The sequence below is a fragment of the Leptonotus elevatus genome, chromosome 1 (genome assembly GCF_054856555.1).
Source record: "Leptonotus elevatus isolate MCC_2025b chromosome 1, RoL_Lele_1.0, whole genome shotgun sequence".
Classification (NCBI taxonomy): Eukaryota; Metazoa; Chordata; class Actinopteri; order Syngnathiformes; family Syngnathidae; genus Leptonotus; species Leptonotus elevatus.
This window is the reverse complement of record NC_141239.1, coordinates 14,690,282-14,701,025: the sequence shown is the minus strand read 5'-3', so window position 1 is coordinate 14,701,025 and position 10,744 is coordinate 14,690,282. Positions and strand designations below refer to the sequence as shown.

Below are 10,744 nucleotides of genomic sequence, written 5' to 3'. Positions count from 1 at the left end.
GGCACTAGATTGGGTAGTCTGTCAATATCGTAATCATGAGCTTTCGGGGTTCCATTTAAATACATTTATTTTGGTTTTCAATTTATTCACGTCAAAATATTACAGTTGCTTATTCATCATGAGGGCAACATGAACATACAATCACATGTGGAAGAGACACCGCATAGAAGCTACTTAACAGTTGCTTGTTGTTACTTGGCTAATAAAGATTCCAATTCTGTTTCTATTCACGGTGCACGTGTGATGAATGAGGTTGTTCAACTGTTTGTAATGAGTTCCTCGAAGTGGAGCGGGGTGCGCTCGGGGAGCAGAGCGCGCTCGAAGGATAGTTCCGAACGCACCCCACCAGTTGTTTTGGTATCTATTTCCGTTATACTTTTTTTTTTTTGCATAACCACAGTCCATACTAAACTGTCTGAGTGCCCAACCTAGTACGTCTGTTTCTACTTCAAAGGACTAGGACATCATTTGTGAAATAGTCGCTTGTGGATACAATTGTCTCGGTGCTTGTTGAAACTTCTCGTTTTATCTTATTTTAGCTACATTCGCTAGCAGCTAACAGAGGCGCGTTTGTTAGCAACATATCAGATAGCAACTTGTTGATTTTATCGTGTGAAAATGTTTGCAAGAACGACAGCCGAGTACGTGGGGGAGGTTTGCGGAAGGAAAGAGGAAAGCGAGCGTCAACAACTGCTGGCCGCTGTTTGCAATGAGCCTCGTGTTGGGCCACACAAAGCAGGTATGGAGCCTACACCTTTTTAGCTTTATAGTAAGTGGCGTATGCATTCCGTCATAAATAAATAAACAGTGATGGTCATATAAAAGGTACGGAACCCCTCTTGTGCCAGGGTATGAATATTATTATTTTTTTTGCTTATCTGTACCCCCAGTTTAGTAATCTGTACCCCATCCCGGTACCACAGTTTAGCACATCAATAAGAAACGAAGAAGAAAACACGGATATAACAGATCCTAGTTTGATTTATTTGAAAACTAGGGTAGTGTTGAGTGTGAAACAGGCGAGAAACTCTATGCCATTTTTAGTTAAAATCAGGTTGTTTTTTTGTTTTTGTTTTGTTGTGGGGGGTTGCCGTTAAATTGAAAAACATGAAAGGCGTATGTCAACCAGCCAACATGGCACTACTATGATCCAGCACTGATTTGGGGGTCAATAGGTCACATGACTTGCAAGCTATTGAGCGAAAATACAAATATTTATAGTAAAAAAAATATTCAAAAGTGTGATGTTAAAAAAAAACTGAGGTGTATGTCAACCAGCCAACATGGCACTAATTGTGGGAATCTCTGGCATTAGACAGATTCGAGACATCTCGATACACAGGTTGTGATTCGATTGAAAAACAATGTTTTTTCGGAGTAGAACGGTTCGATACGAAGTTTAGAGGCGATTTAATCAATTATTTAAATAGACCGCAACATAGAGCTGGGCGATATGACTGAAAAATGTATCACGGTTTAAGTTTTTAATATTAGTCGTCATCGACAATTATTTTTAATTTGTTTCTTTTAATTGAGAAAAAAAAGGATCAGGAAAAGGAAAGGCTGAATTGAATTTAGATCATTTGATTAAAAATATCAAGTTTAATCTTCAAAAAGAGGTCAACACAACTAATCAAAATATACACACAGTGTAAGCTACATAAACCAGAATAAACTTGAGGTTGTCAGAACATCTGCAACAGGAAATAAACCTGTTGTCTTGCCATATACTAGGGGTGTTAAAAAAAAAAATCGATTCGGCAATATATCGCGATATTCCAGTGCGCAATTCTCAAATCAATTCAATATACACATATCTAGTGTTTCAATTTCTTTAATTGGGGGAGCTTGATTTCAATTACAAGTCCTTTGAGTTTAATCTGGTTAGTCAAGGCACCACTGAAGAAACAGTAATAAACACAATGCTAAAGTCACACCCAATTCACACCGACTGCAGAACCGACGCGGTGCGTTTTCCGTACGGCATCCGCACGGCCTGAAATTCACACCGCGTGAGCTGTCCGTGTCTGGAAATCTGCACCCGCCAGACCACAAGATCACGGAGGTTCACGCTGGAGAGTTGTGTTCACGCCATAACAACCGAGGTGGGCATCGAGGGCCGAAGTCCTGCAGTTTTTGCATGTTGCCCTTCTCCAACACAGCTGATATATGATCAGCTCATCAGCAAGCTCTGCTTAAGCCTGATAACGATCCTGTTGATTGGAATCAGCTTGCGTTGGAAGTGAGAAACCTCCAAAACCTGCAGGACTCCGACCCTCGAGGACCGAGATTGCCCACCTCTGGTGTATATAAAGTCCTCTTGGTAAACAATAGCCACACTTGCCTGTTGTCACCTCGATATGCTTTTGGACATTATTTCTGGGACTTCTTCCAGGGGTAAGTAAGTTTTGTGTTTAAAGCAATTTTGTCATGTTTCATTTATTCTGAGCTCGTCTTTTTGTCTTAAATGTCCAACTCATGTCATGCTTTGTAGTTAGCGAGCTTCCCTCCCCCAAAAATGAGTTTGCAAACTGTTTTATTTTGAAATATCTACCTTGATGTCGACGCTCGACTTCCTGTCCGGCTCGCGTAATTTCTTCAGCTTCATGAAAATCCGCATGCGGCGTCCGGAAAAAAATTGAACGCTTGCGGAAATACCTTCCGCAGCGCACTGCAGCTGGTGTGAATTTACACGCAGACTCAAATGCTTTCTATTCCTCGCGCCGGCCGTATGAAAACGCACCGCGTCCGGTCCGCAGTCAGTGTGAATTGGGCGTCACAGTATGAAATCAGACTGAACCAAACTAAATGCGTTTGTCTTGTCCTGCAGATGTCAGTGAAAAAGATCTCCGTCCTTGGCAGCAGGAGGCAGATTTCCCTCAAATTAAAAAGGAGGAGGAGGAGGAGGAGGAAGAGCCATTTCCCATCCAAAAAGTGGAAGAGGAGAATATCAACAAGTCATTATTGACATTTGTTACTTTCAAGAGTGAAGACAACGGAGGGGCGGAGCCTCCCAGCGGCAGCTCAAGTCAACGTTTAACAACAAAAGGTGATGCAGACCTCTGTGGACCATCGCAAGCGCATCGTGACGACACGTCAGACTTTACAAACACTGACGACGACGACGATGATGATGATAGCGACAATGAACGCGTAGGCTTTGAATGTTATCAGTGTGGGGGGAAATTCAAAACAAAGTGGTATTTTAAGATTCATATGAGAATACACACTGGAGAAAAACCTTTCATGTGCTCAGTTTGTGGTAAAACATTTTCCACAAAGTCACATTTAAACAATCACGCAAGAACACACACTGGAGAAAAACCTTTCGTCTGCTCAGTTTGTGGTAAAACATTCTCCACAAAGGCACATTTAAACAATCACACAATTACACACACTGGAGAAAAGCCTTTTGTCTGCTCAGTTTGTGGCAAAAGATTTGCTTTGAAGGCAATTTTAGTAGATCACGCAAGAACACACACCGGGGAAAAACCCTTTTCCTGCTCAGACTGTGGAAAAAGCTTTGCCATAAACGGAAGTTTACAAAGGCACAAACAAATACATACTGGAGAAAAACCTCATGCCTGCTCAATTTGTGGTAAACGATTTTATATAAAGTCACATTTAACTAGACACGCAACTACACACAGTGGAGAAAAACCTTTTGCCTGCTCTGTTTGTGGTCAAAGTTTCTCTCAAAGCGGCAATTTGAAAATGCACAAAAGAACACACACTGGAGAGAAACCTTTTTCCTGCACAATTTGTGCTAAAACATTCTCTAGTAAACAGCAGGTTCAGAAACACAAGTGTTCTGGTCGGAGTAGAAGTGGTCGTTGAAGCTTTTTTTTTTTTTTATCTCAAGAAACTGACACTGTGGTCAAATGTAACATTCTGAATTTTGCATAAAATACCAAATTGAATTTTAGGATAATTTTCTTAATTTGACAGAATAACTATTTTGTTGTAGTGATACCCCCCTCCCCCAAACATGTCAATAAAGTAAAATGTAAAGTATTTTGTCTCTTTTGATGTAACAATTTCTGTAAACAACTTTAAAAGCACAAGCGCAGTCCCTGTAAAAACTACTGCTTCAGAAAAGTTATTTGCAGATGGGCCGGCTTTTTTGAGGTGAACTAAGTAGAAACACGTTTTAGTTTGGAAACATTTTATGGTTAACTAAAATTGAAGGGAAAAAAACAGTTTAGCTGATTATATTTATTAAAAAATGCTGTTTAAAAAACAAAGACTAACTGAAACTACATCCTACGTTTACAAAGCTAATAGCAGAAATGTCCTTCGTTTTCGTCTTTGTCCGCTTAAAACTGGCGATAGATTGGGTAGTCTGTCAATAATCATGAGCTTTCTGGGTTTATTTTAAATATATTTATTTCGGGTTTCAATTTCTATTTATTTACATGTCAAAATATTACAGACTCATATTCATCATGAGGCCAACCTGAACATACAATCAACCACATGTGGAAGAGACGCCCCAAAGAAGCTACTTAACAGCTGCTTGTTGTTACTTGGCTAATAAAGATTCTGATTCTGTTTCTATTCACGGTGCACGTGTGATGAATGAGGTTGTTTATCTGCTGTCAGCCATCTTGCTCATTTGCTTGTACACTATGTGCAGTTTCCATTTGTCCTGCCTGACGTGCTGGCCTCTGCGTTCCTCGAAGTGGAGCAGAGAGCGCTCAGAGTTAGTTCCGAACATACCCTACCAATTGTTTTCATATCTACTTCCGTGCCCTTTTTTCCTTTACATAACCATAACTATTTATTCGCGAATCAATATTAAACTGTCTGAATGCCCAACCTAGTGCGTCTGTTTCTACTTGAAAGGGCTAAGACATCATTTATGAAATCTTAGTTTGTGGTTAAAATTGTCTCGGTGCTCGTTGAAGCTTCTCGACTTGGCTTAGCTTAGCTTAAGGTTAGCTCAGCTCGCTAGCTAGCCGCTACCAGACATATCAGATAGCAACTTGTTGGGTTTATCGTGTGAAAATGTGTGGAATAATAACAGCCGAGTACGTGGTGGACGTTTGTGGAATAAAAGAGGAACGCGAACAACAATTGCTGGACGCTGTTTGCCAGGAACCTCGTGCTGTGCCACACAAAGCAAGTATGTACGTCTTTTACGCTTTATGGTAAATAAATGGGAGTATGCGTTCCCACGTGAAGCCACGCGAAACTAACGTGTGGAGGTTCTACGTAATGTAACTTTAGCGACCCGACACTCTGGGCTCATCGGCTGCTGCGGTGAAGCTAGCCGCCTCTCTACGTAAAGATGTGTTATTGAATGTAAAATATGTTTCCGTGAATGGAATCAATATCTATTTGATTTAATGCGGCCTATCCCGCAATCTTATGGGGGTAGCCTATTTACAATATTAAGTTAATTGAAAGGGTTGAAATAAAAAAGTAAAAGAATGAGAGAAAAGAAAGGCGTCTGGGCCGGGGTAGGTCACATGACTTGCAAGCTATTGAGCGAAAATGCTCATATTTACCGGGAAAAAAATTACTGGAGTGTTAAATAATTGATTAATATATGGAAATATACAAGACATTTTGTTGTCTGTAAAAAAAAGAAAAGAAAAAAAGTTTGATGATACCATAAGAATATAATTTTGGGTGTTTTAAAATGAATGCCTACCGCAACAAATGTCAACCATTACATTGTTTGGAATATGGAAAAAATGAAAACAAAAATCAACGTGATACCTAAAATGAGACTTAACCTGGCTGAAAATGACAAGACATGATGACAATGGACCGACTTAGACTGAAAGAAAACAGGAAAATAATACACTGTCATACTCACTAATTACACGACAGACACATGGACAAGACATGTAGCTGAGGGAACTGATTGGCTATAACACAAGGGGACGTGATAAGACTTGATGACACAAAGGGAGACACAAGGAAAACGTAACAAAACACAGATCATCACAGAGAAAAAGGAAACATGCCAACTAAAATCTAATCAACAAAAACCCAAATCACGACAGTCTTGCTTGTGTAAAACCAGGAAGTGGGCGTGTACCAAGGTGTGTGTATGCAGCATGAAGCCCGTTAATTTCTTTACAATTGTTTTAATTAATATTTATATTCTACAACACTGAATTTGTATTTGCCAATAGCATGTAAACACATTTTCAGTGGCTTGAACACATTTCTAGCATCATTTATGAATAGTTTTAATTTAATCTCATTAGTCAAGGCACCACTATACAAACAATAATACACAAACAATGTCAAAGTCACAGCATAAACCAAACTAAATGCGTTTGTCTTCTTGTCCTGCAGACATCGGTGAAAAATATCTCCGTCCTTGGCAGCAGGAGGCAGATTTCCCTCAAATTAAAGAGGAGGAAGAAGAACCCTTTCCCATCGAAAAAGTGAAGGAGGAGAATATCAGTGAGTCATTATTGACCATTGTCCTTGAGAGAAAGAGTGAAGATGATGACCAGGGTGAGAGTGACGAGAACGGAGGGGCGGAGCCTCCAGGTGACAGCTCCACTCAATACTTGAACACAGAAGGTGATGCAGACCTCTGTGGACCATCACAAGCGCATCATGACGACATGTCAGACCCTACTGACACTGATGATGATGATGATGATGGTGGTGGTGATAGTGACAAGAATGATCATGATAATTATGATGATGATGATGAAGAGGACGACGATGATGATGACTCCAACGATGATGAACGTGAAGGCTTTGAATGTTCTCAGTGTGGGAAAAGATTCAAATCAAAGTGGTATTTGAACACTCACATGAGAATACACACTGGGGAAAAACCTTTCGCCTGCTCAGTCTGCGGTGAAACGTTCCATGCAAAGACACATTTAAAAAATCACACAAGACGACACACTGGAGAAAAGCCTTTCATCTGCTCAGTTTGTGGTGAAAGATTTGCTTTAAATTCAATTCTAATAAGTCACGCAAGGACACACACCGGGGAGAAACCCTTTTCCTGCTCAGACTGTGGAAAAAGCTTTACCATAAACGGAAGTTTACAAAGGCACAAACAAATACACACTGGAGAAAAACCTTATGCCTGCTCAATTTGCGGTAAAAGATTCTATATAAAGGCACATATAACAAGACACTCAACTACACACAGTGGAGAAAAAGCTTTTGCTTGCTCTGTTTGTGGCCAAAGATTCTCTCAGAGCTGTAATTTGAAAACACACAAAAGAACACACACTGGAGAGAAACCTTTTCCTTGCGCAATTTGTGCTAAAAGATTCTCTAGTAAACAGCAGGTTCAGAAACACAAATGCTCTGGTCAAATCAAAAGTGGTCATTGAAGCTATAAAAAAATCAGAAGAAACTGGCACATTGTGGTCAGTCTGAATTTTGCATAAAATAACAAAATTAATTTTAGGATTGGTTTTTAGATGCCAAGTCAATGTTATCAGTGACAGAAGAACCATTATGTTGCTGTGATATCCCCCCCCCCCCCCCCACACACACACACACAAAACATGTCAATAAAATAAAATGTAAAATATTTTATCTCTTTGGCTGTAACAATTTTTGTAAACATTGAAATCACAAGCGCAGTCCCTGTAAAAACCTACTGCTTCACATGAGTAGTGTTGTGTCGTTTGTGAACATTTTGTTCAAAAATAATATTTTCAGATGGGCCGGCTTTTTTGACATGAACTATGTACAAACACGCTTTATAGTTTGAAACGAGGTTATATAGTTGACAAAAACTAACATTGGAAAAATATTTTTGCTAATGATATAAAGTGAAAAATGCGGTTTTAAAAACAAAGACTTTTACTGAAACTACATCTTATGTTTAAAAAATAATAATAGCAGAAATGTCCTTTGTTTTCGTCTTTGTTAATATAATCATGAGCTTTTGGTGTTAAATTGAAATGTATTTATTTGGGTATTCATTTTCAATTTATTCACGTCAAAATATTACAGTTGTATATTCATCATCATAAGAGCAACCTAAACATACAATCATAAGAGACACCCTATAGAAGCTACTTAAAGCTAATTGGGTGGTGGCTAAGTAAGGACATTAAAATACATACCAAGGCGGAGAAAACAAGCAGTTTTGAGGTGTGCATCAAACTGATTCCAGGTGTGGACATGGAGTCATAATAATGACGGCAACATAAACTTACCTAACATGGATGAAAGCCACACCCCAGCATAAAAGCTAGTTAACAGTTGCTTGTTGCTTCACTGTGCCTCAAACTATCGGAGACGAAATCTGTGTGTTGGTCGATAAAAACTCTGATTCAGGTTCTATTCACGATAAACGTGTGACGGATGAGGTTGTTTATCGGCCTCTGCGTTCCTTGTAGTGGAGCAGAACGCGATCGGTGCATAGTTCCGAACGCACCCTAGTTGTTTACAAATCGGAGGTTCCGCCAAGATGGCGGAGTGAATAGTCGCACTCTCTCGAGCTCTCGGGTTCGAACGTGAATTAATGCACAAATTGACACTTGTTCTCGAAAAATTCTTGGTCAGAATTTAACCGAATTAGATGACACAAAACCTGTGGTAGAAGAATAAACGAAGATCATCAAAATGCCTAGAAAGTCCGGTCTGAAACGCCCGAGTGACTCCAGCGAAGAGGCTAACGTTAGCTTCTTAGCTAACGACCACAACTACAGCAGCAACTGTAACCTGCAAACAAGCTTCAAAGAGGACGAATTCTCTGCTCTGTCGGTGATTCCAAGTAAGCCCCCGGTTCCGAAGAAGCCTTCTTTGTTTTCAAATAAAGATTTGTATGTGAGCAAGAGGTAAAAGTGGCTACAATTTATTGCCGGAACTCCCTGACATAAAGGTCACTACGCAGAGAGATTATTATAATTATTATTAATTTTTTTGCAGGAAGGGGGGGGGGGGCTCTATAAACCACCGAAATGCCAAGGAAACTGCATTTGGCACAGTTCTACGGTTCTACCCACCAGGGCTGTCAACTATTGACCCAGTCTTCTTGGCGTGAGACTTAAATCAGAGGTGTTTGTGTGTTTCTAAGTGCTGCCTGCTAATAGCAGTTTGTGTTTACATCATCAAAGTCGTTAATTTACAGTTTCGTCTTAATTCTAGGCACTTCCGTCAATCGTCAATTTCCGTCGATTATGATGCCCACTTTTCAGCGTGTCTCCACATATTTGGCGAAAGCTTTATGAAATGAAGACTCGCAAAAGTACACGGAATGAGAGGGACTGTCTCACCCCGATTGAAAACAGCATAGTAGACACAGTACACACCCAATATCAAAGTCACAGCATGAAATTTGACTGAACCAAACTAAATGTGTTTGCCTTGTCCTGCAGCCATAGGTGAGAAATATTTCAGTCCTTGGCAGCAGGAGGCAGATTTCCCTCAAATTAAAAAGGAGGAGGAGGAAGAGCCCTTTCCCATCGAAAAAGTGGAAGAAGAAAATATAAACAAGTCATTACTGACATTTGTCACTTTCAAGAGTGAAGATGATGACAAGGATGAGAGCGAAGAGAACGCAGGGGCGGAGCCTCCCGGCGGCACCTCAAGTCAACACTTGACAACAGAAGGTGATGCAGACCTCTGTGGACCATCGCAAGCGCATCGTGATGACACGTCAGACTTTACAGACACTGATGATGATGATGATGGTGGTGGTGGTGATAGTGACAAGAATGATCATGACTATTATTATGATGATGATGATGACGACGATGATGACGATGATGAAGACGACGACGATGACAATGGCGACAACAGTGAACATGAAGGCTTTAAATGTTCTCAGTGTGGGAAACATTTTAAATCAAAGTGCTATTTGAGCAATCACATAAGAACACACACTGGAGAAAAACCTTTCATCTGTTCATTTTGTGATAAAACATTCTCCACAAAGATACTTTTAAAATGTCACACAAGAACACACACTGGAGAAAAGCCTTTCGTCTGTTCATTTTGTGGTAAAAGATTCCCTGTAAAGGCAGTTCTGGTAAATCACACAAGAATACACACAGGAGAGAAACCTTTTTCCTGCTCAGATTGTGGCAAAAGCTTTTCTCAGAAATCAAGTTTACGAAAACACAAAATAACCCACACTGGAGAAAAACATTATGCCTGCTTAATTTGTGGTAAAAAATTCAATTCAAAGTTTCATTTAACAAGACACTCAACTACACACAGTGGAGAAAGAGCTTTTACCTGCTCTATTTGTGGCCAAAGATTCTCTCAAAGTGGTAATTTGAAAACGCACAAAAGAACACACACCGGAGAGAAACCTTTTTCCTGCACAACTTGTGCTAAAACATTCTCTAGCAAACAGCAGGTTCAGAAACACAAGTGTTCTGGTTAGATTAAAAGTGGCTTAAAACAATTTTTGGACAGTGGTCAGATGTAAAATTTGCATAAAACACTTAATTTAAATTTAGGATGATTTTGAGATGTTAAGTCAATTTATCAAAGGGGATGACATTAAGAGATGTGTAGAATAAAAAGAATTTTTCAGGGGTGAGCTGACATAAATTTTAAAATAATATTATATAAGTGCAAATGTTCATCACAATCAAGTGTGGCCCAAACCACCGGGGACAACTGTGTGTCAGTTTACATACTTGGCCAATAAAGATTCCGATGCTGTTTCTATTCACGGTATACGTGTGATGAATGACATTGTTTGTCTGTCGTCCGACAGTTTGCTCATACTAGTTGCTTGTACTTACATTCGTCCTGACTCCTGCCTGACGTGCTGGCCTCTTGAGTT

The 10,744-nt window shown here is 39.8% G+C and overlaps 3 protein-coding genes across 4 annotated transcripts; all 3 read left to right on the top strand.

The window, feature by feature from the left end:
- The first annotated feature begins 382 nt into the window (after positions 1-382).
- On the top strand, positions 383-4,014 carry LOC147180995 (uncharacterized). Its single transcript, XM_086076147.1, has 2 exons — positions 383-739; positions 2,831-4,014. The coding sequence occupies exons 1-2, from the start codon at positions 619-621 to the stop codon at positions 3,835-3,837; spliced, it is 1,128 nt and encodes a 375-aa protein (XP_085932273.1). The 5' UTR covers positions 383-618; the 3' UTR covers positions 3,838-4,014.
- A 628-nt stretch (positions 4,015-4,642) lies between these two features.
- On the top strand, positions 4,643-7,596 carry LOC147180994 (uncharacterized). Its single transcript, XM_086076159.1, has 2 exons — positions 4,643-5,125; positions 6,313-7,596. Exons 1-2 carry the CDS (start codon positions 5,008-5,010, stop codon positions 7,320-7,322), a joined length of 1,128 nt encoding a protein of 375 aa, XP_085932285.1. The 5' UTR covers positions 4,643-5,007; the 3' UTR covers positions 7,323-7,596.
- Positions 7,597-8,270: 674 nt separating this feature from the next.
- Positions 8,271-10,614, top strand: LOC147180993 (uncharacterized). Of its 2 annotated transcripts, XR_015094841.1 has the most exons (4): positions 8,582-8,719; positions 8,875-9,003; positions 9,094-9,249; positions 9,324-9,407. XR_015094841.1 is itself a non-coding variant. In XM_086076107.1 (2 exons), exons 1-2 carry the CDS (start codon positions 8,569-8,571, stop codon positions 10,334-10,336), a joined length of 1,164 nt encoding a protein of 387 aa, XP_085932233.1. In that variant the 5' UTR covers positions 8,271-8,568; the 3' UTR covers positions 10,337-10,614. The 2 variants fall into 2 exon arrangements, 1 of the variants encoding a protein (XP_085932233.1); XM_086076107.1 differs by lacking the exons at positions 8,875-9,003; positions 9,094-9,249 and having other exon boundaries at positions 8,271-8,719; positions 9,324-10,614.
- The last annotated feature ends 130 nt before the right edge of the window (positions 10,615-10,744 follow it).